The 15,190-nt window shown below is 42.8% G+C and overlaps 1 protein-coding gene across 1 annotated transcript; it reads left to right on the top strand.

Annotated features, from left to right (window-relative positions):
• Positions 1–6,318: 6,318 nt before the first annotated feature.
• sec22bb (SEC22 homolog B, vesicle trafficking protein b) lies at positions 6,319–13,651 on the top strand. Its single transcript, XM_056277230.1, has 5 exons — positions 6,319–6,497; positions 9,351–9,460; positions 10,382–10,542; positions 12,031–12,177; positions 12,472–13,651. The coding sequence occupies exons 1-5, from the start codon at positions 6,423–6,425 to the stop codon at positions 12,624–12,626; spliced, it is 648 nt and encodes a 215-aa protein (XP_056133205.1). The 5' UTR covers positions 6,319–6,422; the 3' UTR covers positions 12,627–13,651.
• Positions 13,652–15,190: the final 1,539 nt, after the last annotated feature.

The raw sequence follows: 15,190 nt of genomic DNA, 5'->3' as shown, positions 1-15,190 counted from the left end.
CCCTCTTTGAGGCCCCTGGGGATATTCTTGTCATAACAAAAATGGGAAATACTTATAATTTTATACTTCTGTATTTATTTTTATGCCCCTAATAAAATGATTAAAAACACACACACATAGATAGGTAGAAGGGTTAATTCTACATAAGTATTCCCCATTGCCCAGATGAGCCACCCCTAATTCTACCTGAGCCCCAAACTAAGACCTGAGCCATGCCCCTGCAACAAACACGAAGAAATCCTCTTTCTGCAAATGAAGATATCTGTTCACCTTTTACCAGGCTGCAGGGAATTAATAAACTGTTATCAAATAACATTGTTTCATTAATTAATAAACCGTAATCTATATTTCATTGTTGGAATATGGCAATTTCTTCCACCTTTCTTCAGTCTTTTTAGTGGACAAGCACTAGTGATGTCTTTGTCACAGCAGCTAGGGCGTGTTGTTGTGGGTGAAGAACAGCTGGATGGACAGACTGCTGTGGGGCCGCTCTGCCTTCAGCCTCATCTGTGTTTTTGAAAACCATTTTACCATTGGGATGTATACAACAGCAATCTCTGGAGTCTGCAGATGTGAGGCCAAATAAAAAAAATGCCATGTCACATTTGCAGTAGTTGCTGTTTTTTTCCCATCATTATGTTTGGGTTATGTTGTTTGGTATATATATATATGTCAGAACAGCATGTAGTCAGATTTTGCCCCCCATGTGTCCCTGAGAAACCCCTTGACAGAGATGTATGGTTATTGTGTTCAGGATGTCTTCTAAGGTCACATGTGGGGAGCCAGCACCAGAATCTTATCGAGTGTTTTTTTTTCTTCTTCTTTTTTAATCAACTGTTGCCAGAGGCATTTGGACAAATATAGTCTTGGTCCACCATTTATCATTTGTCATGTGTTTCTCGGAAGGCTAGAAATAAGCGGACAATCTTAGTTTGTACTAATGTTTATTATTCAACCTTGTGATGTTCACACAAAAAAAAATTCTGCTTTGCAAAACTAGTTATTAGTTGTAACTCCTCACTGAGTAGTACTAATAGTAGGAGCGGTAGCAGTAGTGGCGGTAGTAGTGGCAATAGTAGTAGCAGTGGTGTTTGTAGTAGTGGTAGCTGTAGTAGTGGAAGTGATTGTAGTGGTGGTAGTAGTAGTCGTATTGGTGGTAGTAGTAGTAGATGTTTATCCTGCATTTATAATGGTAGTAGTGGTGGTGTTCGTAGTAATGGTAGTAGTAGTAGTAGTTGTGGTAGTAGTAGTTGTAGTAGTAGTGGTAATAGTGGCAGTAGTAGTAGTAATAGTAGTGGTAGCAATAGTTACTATTAGTTATTGGTTGTAACTGCTCACTGTATTTGCAAAGTAACTTGCCTTTCCATCCTCATGTGACCAGTGTTGAGGATTAGTTTCACAACATATTCCAGCAGATTGCTAGGAGTTCAACTATTTCAATTTAGGGTAGTGATTTTAACAACAACAACAACAACAGCAACAACAATAATAATAATAATAATAATACATTTTAATTGTGGGCGCCTTTCAGAGCACTAAAGGACACCTTACAGAAGATGTCAAAAAACCAGCAACACTGTATCAGACAGCATAAAATCAAAACAAAGCAGGGTAGACAATAAAAAGTAAATGCAACAGATGAGTATAAAATCATCATCTGCATAAAACTCAATGACACATGTATCAGGCTGAAAATGCCAGTTTGAAAAGGTACGTTTTGAGATGGGATTTGAAGGTTGAAAGAGAGTCAATGTTGTGAATGTCTTGTGGGAGAGAGTTCCATAGGCAGGAGGCAGAATGACCGAAGGGTCTAGTCCCCATGGTAGTCAAGCGGGCCGATACTGTAGTGAGTTGGATAGCAGAAGAGGATCTGAGAGTGTGGGAGGGCGTGTGGATATGAAGGAGTTCAGAAAGATACGAAGGAGCTAGGTTATTAAGGGCCTTAAAGGTGAGAAGCAGTATTTTGAAGTCAAAATGGTATTTAACAGGGAGCCAATGGAGTTGCTGAAGAACAAGAGTGATATAATCTATGGAAGGAGGTCTGGTAATGATACGGGCAGCTGAATTCTGGACCAATTGAAGTTTATGAAGACATTTGAGGGGAAGACCAAAGAGGATTGAATTACAGTAGTCAATACAGGATGTAACCAGGGTATGAGTGAGTATGGCTGTGCTTTTAGGTGTAAGTGACAGGCAAAGATGAGTAATATTGCATAGGTGGAAGTATGCAGACCGAGTAACATTGTTGATGTGAGCTTCAAAAGATAATGTGCTGTCCAGGATGACACCCAGACTCTTAACCTGAGGCAATGGAGGAACTATAGAATTGTCAATAGTCAGAGTTTCTCTATCAGGTTTGGCCAAAGCAGATTTAGTGCCTACTAGGAAGACCTCAATTTTATCACTATTAAGTTTGAGGAAGTGGTATGAAAACCAGGATTTAATTTCTAGTAAGTAGTCAGAAAGGGACGTGGGCGGAAGAGTGGAGGTAGGCTTGGTGGACAGATAAAGCTGGGTGTCATCCGTGTAGCAGTGAAATTGAATGCCAAATTTCCAGGAAATGTGGCCAAGAGACAGTAAGTAAATAATAAATAGGAGGGGTCCCAATACAAAGCCCTGGAGAACACCGGTAGTAACAGGAAAGGACTGTGATCTTAAATTTTTAAGTTGGACAAACTGAGTGCGGCCAGAGAGATATGATCTAAACCAGTCAAGGGGGGTGCCAGTTATTCCAATGGAAGCTAATCTTTCTAGGAGGATGTTATGTGCGATGGAATCAAAGGCTGCACTCAGATCAGGGAGGACAAGTATGGTTAAGAGCCCAGAGTCAGCTGCCATCAACAGATCATTAGTGATTTTCAGCAAGGCTGCCTCCATACTGTGCATGGAGCGAAAACCAGACTGGAATTGTTCAAACAGATTTTTTTTCTTAATTTATTTCTAGTTTTCCCCTTATCCCACCCGATTAACCCAATGGCATATGGCCAGAACTCTTGTCGAATAACTCCCCTGGCTCACGTTTCCACAGGAAGGATATAGTCGTAACACCAGCTTCCTTCAAACTCGTGTCAGCTGCTCTCGCCATTTTCCGCGCTGAAGCCTCGCATGGATTGCATTCCCCTCAGGCCGCGAAGGAGACGTAGGGAGAATGCTTTCGGTTGCTTGGCTGCAGGCGCCCGGGTGGGCCAGAGGGGTCGCTGGAGAACGACGAGTCCCCCAACACTACACCGATCTACACCCGCTATCCCTCGGGTAAGGGTGGCCTAATGAATGCCTTACACCGTGGACGCTCTGGCCGTGACCGGTTACGGCGAGTGTGGGACACGAACCTCCCAGCCACATGACGAGCGGACTGGAAGAACGGCGGGGTTATTCCGCTCGGCCATTGGAGCGGGCATTTCAAACAGATTATTGTTAGTCAAGTGAGCGTGTACTTGACATGTGACTGTTCTTTCAAGTGTTTTAGAAAGAAATGGTAAATTTGAGATTGGGCGAAAATTATTCAAATTGTTGGGGTCTGCACCAGGTTTCTTGAGTATTGGAGTTATTGCAGCTGTTTTGAGAGATGAGGGAACAAGACCAGAGATAAGGGAGGAATGTATGATATCAGTTATTAAAGAGGATAGAGAAGGTATACAGGCTTTTACTAAATGCGTAGGAAGGGGGTCTAACTGACAGGTAGATGATTTGGATTTGCGAATAAGACCAGATATTTCAGCAACAGTTGGGGGTTTAAAACTAAATAGTGAAGAAGAGAGGGGAACATAGAAGGGTGAATAAGATGAACTGTATGCATTATTGTTCGACGAGGTCAACTGCTGATAAATATTTTCAATTTTGGCATTAAAAAAGGTCATGAAGGCATTACATTGAGCAAATGAATACAGGTGAGGTGCAAGTGTATCCGGTGGCCGTAAAATATTTTTTAGTATTTATTTTAGGATTTAGTATTTTAAGTACAAATCATTTTGTAGTAACTACAGGAACTACAGACAGTTTTTTGGCTCAATGGAAGAAAAGGAAGTTTTTGGTTTTTTTTTTTTTTACTGCTACCTCTTTTCCCGATTGAAACCCCTTTGACCCATCCATACAGATACTGGCAGGAGGATAGTAAGCAACAAAAGCTGAAAGAGAGACATACACAAACATACATGGCATAGCTAATGCACATAAAAAATGAAGAAATAAAACCCATAATAACAAACTGTAATGAGAGAGAGAGAGAGAGAGAGAGAGAGAGAGAGAGAGAGAGAGAGAGAGAGAGAGAGAGAGAGAGAGACCTCTCTTCCTACCTGCCATCCTAAACCCAGCCTCCCACTGTTTATATGTGGTTAACCTAGGCCACAAACCAATTCCTCTCGGCACCTTCTTCATCACGTTTTGTTTACATTTGGACAATTCTGGTGAGTTGTTTTAAAACTCCAGTGAGTTATACTTCTATATTTTCTCGTGTTTTACAATAAACACTGGGGCCCACAAGCGCATGGGTAATGTATAAGCTCGTTAGTAGCTACCGTGGGGGCAACAACAGCAATACACAGCCAGAGGTGATGATGATGGTGATGATGATAATGATGATGATGACACATCCAAAGGCACCTCTGCTCCCCATTACTTTTGTGGTCCTGTGCCAGCTGTGCTCCTCAACCTTTAAACTAAATAACAACAACAATAATAATGATAACGATAAATAAATGGCGATAAATAAAACAACTTAAATAACAAATTGAAAAAATAATAATAACAACATCGACTGAGTAATTACTCTAAAGATTAGGCAGCCCTCAATTTTGTAAATACTGTCACAGTAATATTTCAAACGTTCACTTCGACGTCAGCTGTCCCCAGCCACTCTCATCTTGATCAACGTTGCCCCCTGCTGCCTGCTAACCTAAAAGTCTTAAGCGCCCTTCGATCAAAACACCCCGGCTTTCTTCCCCGGCTGCGATCTTCCAACACAGACAACGAATAAGTTATTTCCCTCCAAAGGATGGATGGAAAATATTAAGGAAGGATAAAGGTCTTGAAGCAAATCTGGAAAAAAAAACCGGCGCAAGTTATGAGAGATTGCCAAACAAATGTTCAATTTATCAATAATTAATTAATGAATTACTGAGCTGTTTTAAGAAAATTAAACGAGTTTATCTTCATGTTTAAAAATGTTTTGTACATTATAATTTGTAACTTGTAAAAAAAAAAACAATAATCATGGTCTCTTTCAAATTTTTCTTCCAGCTTTCAATTTAACAATCCATCAATTCACCTGTAGCCTGTGGGTGTGATTCTGGACGACCAACTGTCTTATGCTGCAAACGTTGCATCGGTTGCTCGCTCCTGCAGATTTCTCTATGACATCAGGAGGATTCGCCCATTCCTCACCGACGAGACGGCACAGGTGCTCATCCAGGCTCTGGTCATCCCCCGGCTGGACTACGGCAACTCCCTCCTCGCTGGCGCCCCGGCGTCGGCCATCAGACCTCTGGAGCTTGTTGAGAAAGCTGCAGCTCGTCTGGTGTTCAAGCGCCCTAAGTTCTCCTACACAGCTCCCCCTTCTCATGTCCCTACACTGGCTCCCGGTCGCTGCTCACATCCCGTTTTAAGATTCTGATGCTAGCCTACAGGGCAGTGAAAGGAACAGCTCCCTCCTATCTCCGGGCCATGGTCAAGCCCTACACCCCCGCCTGGCTGCCCCGTCGCTCAGAGGCCCCTGCTGCCGATCGACGCGGTCACGGCTCTTCTCTGTGCTGGCCCCACAGTGGTGGCATGAACTCCCCGCTGAGGTCAGGACAGCCGAGTCGCTGCCCATCTTTCGGCGCAGGTTGAAAACTCACCTCTTCAAGAACTACTACCCTGTTACTTGCTCTTAGCACTTATTGTATTCACCCATTAAAAAAAAATCTTTCTCGAGCTTTTACTTTAACACTGGTTTTGCTCTTAGATGCTGGTTTCGAGAGAGGATGCACTTATGACCTCTGATGACTAGTAGTTCTCCTGATTTCCTACGTTAAATGATGCACTTGTTTTAAGTCGCTTTGGATAAAAGCGTCGGCTAAATGACTGTGATGTAAAGTAATGTAATGTTCGATCTCATCTTGAGCTCAAGTGGCCATATATTGTTGCTCGTCGTTTTTCACGTTGTATTATATCGTATCTGATAACATGCATTTATCATTTTAATCGTTATCAAATTTTTCACTTTATCGTCGCCGAAAGAAAAGGAAAAAGGAGCCTGTTATTGATGCGGAACCTTTTTTCGCCGGTTAGCGGGGAGGGGTAGGCTATAGATGGGACGCACAAAGCGCTAGCGTTTCCGGCCAGCTCAGCGCGTCAGGACTGTGGTGTTGTCAATCCACACAGCCTGTCAAATATCTCTGCAGCTACTTGTCGCCGTTGTTGGTCGTGAAAAGGAAAAGAGAATAGAAATGGTGTTGCTGACGATGATCGCTCGGCTGGCAGACGGACTGCCGCTGGCCGCTTCGATGCAGGAAGACGAACAGGTTATATTCAACCCAACTGCCTTTTTACTTGCTGTCTTGTTTTGGTGTGAGTGGACTGGATGCTGACCTGTGAGGGTGTTGCAACGTCTTGATTACGCCTAGACGAGCTACGTGGCCTCTGTTTTCTTTTATCTGATTGCTAAAGAGTACAGGCCTGACCCTTTTTAATCGAGGTAATGTAGAAACACGATCGCCATGCCAAGATTGCTTGCTGACAGCTCACCAGCTGGCCAGCTGTTATCCATAAAACTTGCTAGGTTTGTCTTTAAACAGCCGAGGGTGTATGTGGCTGTCTTTGTGACAGTACACAACGTTCAAGAGAGAGAGCTCGTTGACTGATAAATTGATCAGAGCATCAGCTTGTATCCAGTTTTTTTTTTATCTATTGAAAATGGCTCTCTCCAATTTAGGGCATGGCCATTAGAAATTACATTGGGAATTTGGTGGGCCTCCTAACTAACATATCGCTTTTTATCCCTTATAACTTGTGGACAGGACTCTAACATGTCTCCCTTGCTCTCTTATTTGCTCACACAAAGGGAAGCGAAAAGGTTTGTTTTCTCTGTATTGTGCTTTGCTTTTCCAGTAAACATCTCCCATGCCTTTCTGCGATGCACTGGAGATCCTTCCATGTTGCTGTACAGTAAGACTCAGTCATGTGACACTTTGGAGTTGGGTCAAAGATCCCCATCAGAAAGTCACAAAGATGAACACTTTAATTGGCAATTATAGGAATTTGTCAATGTATCAGAATAACGACACTAAGTCCTTATTTTGAGACATCGAGGGCGAATGTTTGCTTCAGTCTCTGTCATAGAATCACATTGCTGAGTCTGTCTTTAGCCTTTCATTTCTCATGTCACGTGGGAGCCCCATGGCGCCCTGGTGGCTGAATGGTTACGGCGCATGCCACATAACTGCAACGTCCCTGGTTCAAATCCAGCCAGGGAACTTTGTTGTATGTCATACCCATCTTCTCTTCCCTCTTGTTTCCTGTCCTCCGCTTCACTGTCCACTATCCAAAAAAAAAACAACCACAAAGAAAAATCTTTAAAGAAAAAAGTAGGAACCCCATATGTGACCTCAGCGCTTCGTTACTTTCTGTTTCTCTGAAATTAGGTCACACAAGGGTACCTACCATACGCTGCTATTTTGAATAAATCAAAAGGCTTTTTTTTTTTACTTGTTATCAATTGATTTTTGCATCTTTGAAGGTATGCTCATGATCCCTAATGTCTGTTGTCCCGCTGGACTGGTGAAATGTTTAGCCGGTGTGAAACAAAGGTTTAAATCCAACATTTCAACTGCCTGTGCCGTTCATTTTGGGTTCAAAGATGGCACCGTGTGCTGCACTTTGCTGTATGTCACAGGCTGTTGAAATGTTGGACTCAAACATTTGTTTCACCGTGGCTAAACATTTTACCCCACCAGTGGGTCTGTAGAGACCTTTAGGGATCATGAACATACCTTCAAAGATCCAATAGCTGATTAAAAAAGGGTAAAAACTTGCCTTTTGATTTATTCCCAATAGCTGCTTATGTGACCAATTCTCAGTAATGGATGTTACGAAGAGCTGAGGTCACATGTTGGGCTAGCTAGCCAAGTAGCGTACAACTGTACACTACACAGGGCAAGAAATTATTAGCTCATCAGCCAAACTCTAAAAAATCTGGACTACACATGTTATATCTGTTTATCCTGCCAGTCACTTAAGTAGGCCACTAGTGATGAATTTGGCTGGTGAAATAATGAAACTGCATAGTGATAGGGATTGCCCTGACACTGTGGCTGGTAAATAATAAGAAAAGAGACTTCATATCCTGTCCTGGTACCACTGTATATTAATTGTGTTAGATTTCAGTGATGTATGCCTTTCATGATTAGGGTTGGGCATCGTTTGGATTTTAACGATTCTGATTCCGATTCTGCTTTTCGATTCCGGTTATTAACGATTCTCAGTTCCGGTTCTTTAAGAGGCGGGGTTAAAACGGGTCACATGCTTTTCACAGAAGAAAAAAATATTCAAAAAAAAAAAGCTTTATACAAGCCATTCTGTTTTAAGAACAGATCATTCATGTGAATGTCTCATACACAACTGTATGAGCCAGTATGTATTGACAACAACTGTCCTCATACATGAAGATGAAGAAATAAAGACACAGTCACACCCTGGTCCAGACTACCAGGTATTAAACTCCTTAAATCAGAAACAGTTCTTGTTTAGAAAAATTAGCATATCTGCCTTCTCAGGCTGTATATGCAAACGTTCAGCACAGAAAAAAAACACATTTCAGTAGCAATTCACTCACGTATAAGTTGTTTGCTGTCTCACTGTTGCGAATAAGATAAACGTTATTAATTTCCACTTACCCAATTGCGGCGAGGTGCTGCTTGCTGTTTGCTCAGAGTTGACTGAAGAGGACAACGAGGCAGGAGATGGAGACCGGCGCAACGTGTCAAACACGGTACACTGGTTAATTTGTACACCTTGTAAGTGAAGGTGTTTAGCCAAATTTGTTGTGCATCCTCCTTTGCACGAAATAATTTTGCCACAGGCGTTGCACTATGCCAACCCTTAATTTTTCAAGGCAAAATGAAGCCACGCTTCCGATCGCTGCTTGCTCTGGTCCATGATGGCGTACATTTGACTTGCGGAGGCAGAAACTACAGAAGCTGCATGCCACCACCACGGAAACTGAAACTAACTTTAGCGCGAGGGAAATTTATTTAGGAACCGATAGGCAGAATCGAAATTTGACTTTCTTAACGATTCCTTTGGAATCGGAATTTTGTAACCGGTTCTCGATGCCCAACCCTATTCATGATATACCTGTGTTGGCGTTGTGTGTTTAGTTGGGCAGGGACCTCCAGCAGTACCAGAGTCAAGCTAAGCAACTCTTCAGGAAGCTCAATGAACAGAGTCCCACCCGCTGCACTTTAGAGGCTGGCTCCATGGCCTTTCAGTGAGTAAAATACAGTGACCCAGAACTGCATTCACACATGACTAAGCTGATAAATCATGGTTGCCATATGTTGAATTGACACTGCCACTATGTGGTAAAATGATTCTAGAGTATCGGTGAGCTACCCGAGTGTCGGTTTTGTGAAATAGCCCAAATTCTTTGAGTTGTACCATTGTATAGCAATTATATAGCAATGGTGCTGCACATTGGCCATGTACAAACTGTCCATTTTTGGGAGTGAATTCAGTAACGGAAGTGAATATTAATATGTATGGTATACAGAGCAAAGTTAAGTGATTAGACTGTGTATATACACATAACTGAAGTCACTACTTCCCTGATATCTCCATGGCTGTTAAAAACATGTGTATACCTAGGAACATTTACATTAGACCAAGTCAAGTTTATGTGTAGATAATGATCCTTAAGTCAAACTTATTATCTCAGAGAACTTTACATTCACAAAATGGAAACGGATAAATTCAATAAATAACAAGTAAATGAGACCTTCTGTCCTTTAACCCTCAGTTTGAATGAGGAAAAACTCCAGAGAGAAAATGTCTTTGCAACAGTGTTTTGCATCACTTAACTAGTTGTCCAGTACATTTGTGGTACACACCACACAGACAACAGCATCTGCACTTGAATGATGCAGTATTCAATACCCTATTTTTTTCTGGTGGTTACTTCTGTTTGCAGAACATAGTTGTTTCTTATGTTCATAACCAAACTGTTGGTACACTTAACAGGATTAAGCCCTCTGCTGAGAAACAACTGTATTTAGCTGCAGTGTGTAGGTGGCCACTTTGACAAAATCACCCAGAAGCCCTGTCAACTTTCTTGACCATAGACCGGGAACTCAGTTTTGCAACCTTTTGTAAATGATGGTGATTCTGATCACACTTGTTGTTCTCTCTCCAGTTATGTTATAGAGAAAGGGGTGTGCTACCTTGTGCTATGCGAAGCAGGCTTTCCCAAGAAGCTGGCCTTTGCTTATCTAGAAGACCTGCAGGCAGAGTTTCATGAGCACCATGGAAAGAAGGTCCCCACAGTGTCTCGGCCTTATTCCTTCATTGAGTTTGGTAAGCGAGACATAGTAAAGTAGACCTGGACCTATATCCTTTTCACACTGGCCAAAAGACATGCTAACATCCGCCTTTTTACATTGACCAAAGGTGGATGTAAGCGGGTTTTTTGACCAGTGTGAAAGGGGTATTAGACTGCTTTTATTTGTCATTGCCTTATGTGCATGTCTCATACATACAAGGGAACGAAATTACGTTTCACAAGGACCTCAGTGCCACATAAAAACAAATACACAATAAATATTAAAAACAAAAAGTGCATTAAAAACAAGAATTGGTTCACAGACCTAAACATCACAAGCACACGTGACATGGGCAGTAAGTAAGACAGTCAAAAAGCCATTTTATGGAAGGTCTAAGTGTTCAGGCTTTTGAGGAACCTCACAGCCTGAGGAATGAAACTGTTGCATAGTCTGGTGGAGGCAGCACGGATGCTGCGGTACCTCCTGCCAGAGGGTAAGATGGTGAAGTGGACGTGGGAAGGGTGGGTGGGGTCCTTCACGATGCTAAGAGCCTTCCTGGTGCACCATGTGTCAAAGTAGAAGGTGTGGCTGGAATTAGAGATGCACCAATCGATCGGCCGGTGTCCGGAACCAAAGATTTTCAGCTTGATCGGCCGTGACTGGTGACCGGCCGGTCAGTCTCCAACATAGCCAATTCTGTGCTGATAAAATTTACACGTATGCACCGCCAAGATGGTTCACGTCATACACACAGCGGCCCGACAGTAACATCACAGCCACACACGCACATACACACACGCACGCTAAAATATGCCATTGAAAACCACCGTTTACTTTGGGAATGTAAAACATGTTAGATAAAGTGGGGTATACCGCAATTCTTTTTCAGTTGGATATTATTTGTACAAAAAAAGCTCTGTCCAGTAATCTGGAGCACTTTTTTAGTTTGAGATTTGTTTGAGTGAGAGAAGGTCCAGCTGGTGCAGTTTTGGAGAAAATGTAAAAGTTATTTAATAGTCAGTGTTTTATTATGAGTATACAATTGACATTTCCATAAAAGAAAAGTTGCAAAAATGTTTGCATATGCAAAATTATAGTTCTTAGGAGTAAAAAATTGGAATCGGCCAAAATCAAAATCGGCGGGTCAGACTTTTAAAAAAAATTCAGAATTGGCCAAGAAAATTGCAATTGATATATCGCTAGCTAGAATGGCGATTTGTTGGAATGACTGTAGCCAGCCACAGTGTATACCAATTTACTGTTTTGTTTTATCTTTAAGATTTTCAAATTCTTAAATTTTTGGGAAATTTGTTGCAATTATACATTTAAAAGTTAGGAAAAATTTTGACTTGAGTGCTTGTGAAGAGATTCCTTCATGTTGCCTGTTAACAACATTAGAGTCATGATGACAAATTATGGCGCCAATTTCTAGAGGGACTACAGAACCAATTGCTGACAGCTACTGTAACACTTAAGTTGACGGAATCAACCCTTCACACATTACATTTAACGTTCTATTTAGACACGTACATCCAGAAGACCAAGAAGTCGTACATTGACAGTCGTGCAAGAAGGAATCTGGGCAGCATCAACACAGAACTCCAGGATGTGCAGAGGATCATGGTGGCTAATATAGAGGAAGTGCTGCAGAGAGGAGAGGCACTGTCTGGTGAGTAGACGTTATCAGCAATCTGCCTCAAGTGTGTCAAGGTTAACCAGATACTACATAGTGTGCCTCCTTCACCATGAATAATGACAGCGAGAGACGCATCTCCATTTCACTTTGTGAACCTTGTTCTAAATAAGAACTTCACCTTTCTATTTGTCACCGTTTTTACTCGTCTCAGACTTCCTCTGTGTCACTATTATGATTTTTTTTTCTCTCTCTTTCTTTCTGTTTTCCTATCTCATGGACCTTTTCGATGCCTCTTACTCTCCTTCCTCTGGTCCATCTTTGTTACAGCTCTGGACTCCAAGGCCAGCAACTTGTCCAGCCTGTCCAAGAAGTATAGGAGCGATGCCAAGTACCTGAACACCCGCTCCACCTATGCCAAGCTGGCAGCCGGTGGCGTCTTCTTCATCATGCTCATTGTCTATGTACGCTTCTGGTGGCTCTGAGAATGGAAAAAGGACGGGAGGGATTGAACTAGCAAACGAGCACTACTCGGAGTCTGCCGGCGCTGAGAAGAGCTTTCGCCTTTGGCTAAAAATAGATCCCTGCTCTTGACAAAAAAAACTTTTAAATTTAAACACGCAAACCACCCATCATCACTGTTCTCCTCTGTCCATAGATTTGTCAGCTGATGACGATATAGGCTGTTATGATCCTGAGTTTTATTAACACTTGCACAGTAGTGCTTTAGTGGTCACCCTGGACTTCTGATTAGAGGAAGCGCGTGTGTGTTCAAGTGAAGGTGATTGAGTGTGCGGCTGGTTGCTTTGTGTTTGAATGTGGGCGTGAAGAAGAGAAAAAGTGCTTCCTTGTTTTGTGCATTACCAAATTCGTATGAGAATAGCTCTACTCTTGCTGATTTAGTCATATATATATATATACTATATAGAGAAGCAGAAAAAAGTAAGAAGACCATTTTATTGACTCTTAAGGACATCGAAAGGGCTTTGGCGTGTACTAACACTACTATTACAATATCTCGGCGGCTTCATAATCCAGGACAAATCATGTTCTGCGGTTACAAATAATTGGAAAAACATCGAAGTGGGCTAAATGTTTCTCTTGTGGCCATTAGGTAGGCTCAGCAGCAAATGAAGTAGGTTGACTAGTTTGTTTCACTGTTTTACAAATATCTCGGACTGTAGTCATGCTCAGGCCTGACTCAGCGGTTATTATTTTAGCTGTCCAAGCATGGTCTGTGACCCTTTAATTCCAGCTGAACTGGGAGTGCAGCATACTCCCTTCATCTCCCTACACCGTGACTGAGTGGACCAACAGCTTTCGGCAGGCATAGGCAACAGCTTATGTTCGATGGAGTTCTTTAATGTTGAATATAGAAGGCTTCCTGTAAAAACTGATTTGAGCTGATAGTGAGGTTTGCAGGTTTTCGTAAGTAGCTGGCCTCTGCTAATGGTTGAACAGGAGAGCTGTTTTATGTTCTTTCGGCTATGTATGAATAAAATAATTTGCACAAAGGTGTTTTCCTTTCTCACAGAGGAGTGTGAATACAACCCATTTTAGTGAGTCGACTGAGCGAGCACGATTGCCTACCTACAACACAAAGTGTGCACATCCGGTTCTGCAGAGTCTCGTTCAAAAGGTCTCGGAAGAAGTCCGGGTAGCGTGGCGGTCTATTCCGTTGCCTACCAACACGGGGATCGGCAGTTCAAATCCCTGTGTTACCTCCAGCTTGGTCGGGTGTCCCTACAGACACAATTGGCCGTGTCTGTGGGTGGGTGTCCTGGTTGCTGCACTAGCGCCTCCTCTGGTCGGTTGGGGTGCCTGTTTGGGGGGGGCAATAGAGTGATCCTCCCACGTGCTACGTCCCCCTGGCGAAACTCCTCACTGTCAGGTGAAAAGAAGCGGCTTGCGACTCCACATGTATCGGAGGAGGCATGTGGTAGACTGCAGCCCTACCCGGATCGACAGAGGGGGTGGGGCAGTGACCGGGATGGCTCGGAAGAGTGGGGTAATTGGGGGGGGAAAAGGGGGGGTGGAGAAGGTCTGTAAGACTTTGTATATTTCACAGATGGTGTCACTGTATTTTTAAACATCTACTACTACTACTACTTTCGGCTGCTCCCGTTACGGGTAGGTTGCCAACTGTTCCTTAAAATAAGGAATCATTCCTTATGTTATATATATCTATATCTGTATCTATCTATCTATCTATCTATCTATCTATATATATATATGTATATATGTATGTGTGTATAGTGTACGGCACATATTTGTTATGCCCGCGCCGCCCCATCCACCCAACCCCTGTCTGTCCCCTGTTCCTTTTTTCCATTTCAAGGAGTTGGCAACCCTAGTTAGGGGTCATCACAATGGATCATCCATTTCCATTTCTTCCTGTCCTCTGCATCTTCCTCTGTCACACCTGCCACCTGCATGTCCTCCCTCACCACATCCATAAACCTCCTCCTTGCCTCCCTCTTCCCTGGCAGCTCCATGTTCAGCATCCTTCTCCCAATACACCCAGCATCTCTCCTCCACACATGTCCAAGCCATCTCAATCTTGCCTCTCTTGCTTTGTCTCCAACCTGAGCTGTCCCTCTAATATAATCATTCCTAATCCTGTCCTTCTTCGTCACTCCCAGTGAAAATCTTAGCATTTTCAACTCTGCCACCTCCAGCTCCACCTCCTGTCTTTTCATCAGTGCCACTGTCTCCAAACCAGCTGGTCTCACAACCATCTTGTAAACCTTCCCTTTAACTCCTGCTGGTACCCTTTTGTCGCAAATCACTCCTCACACCCTTCTCCACCCACTCCACCCTGCCTGCACTCTCTTCTTCACCTCTGTTCTGCACTCCCCGTCACTTTGGACAGTTGACCCCAAGTATTTAAACATGTTCTGTCATAGTCACAATTCTGGAACTCGTACAAGCCTGTGTTCATCCTAGCATATAAAGTCTTATACTTGGATACTGGTAAATGTATTGGTGCCTGACTGCTTAAAATCCTAGGAGTGTCGAAGTCCTCCTCACCGCTGAGCGACAAAGTTAG

The sequence above is a fragment of the Lampris incognitus genome, chromosome 3 (assembly GCF_029633865.1).
Source record: "Lampris incognitus isolate fLamInc1 chromosome 3, fLamInc1.hap2, whole genome shotgun sequence".
Lineage (NCBI taxonomy): Eukaryota > Metazoa > Chordata > Actinopteri > Lampriformes > Lampridae > Lampris > Lampris incognitus.
Note: the sequence above shows the minus strand (reverse complement) of the source record. Positions and strands in the feature narration are given on the sequence as shown.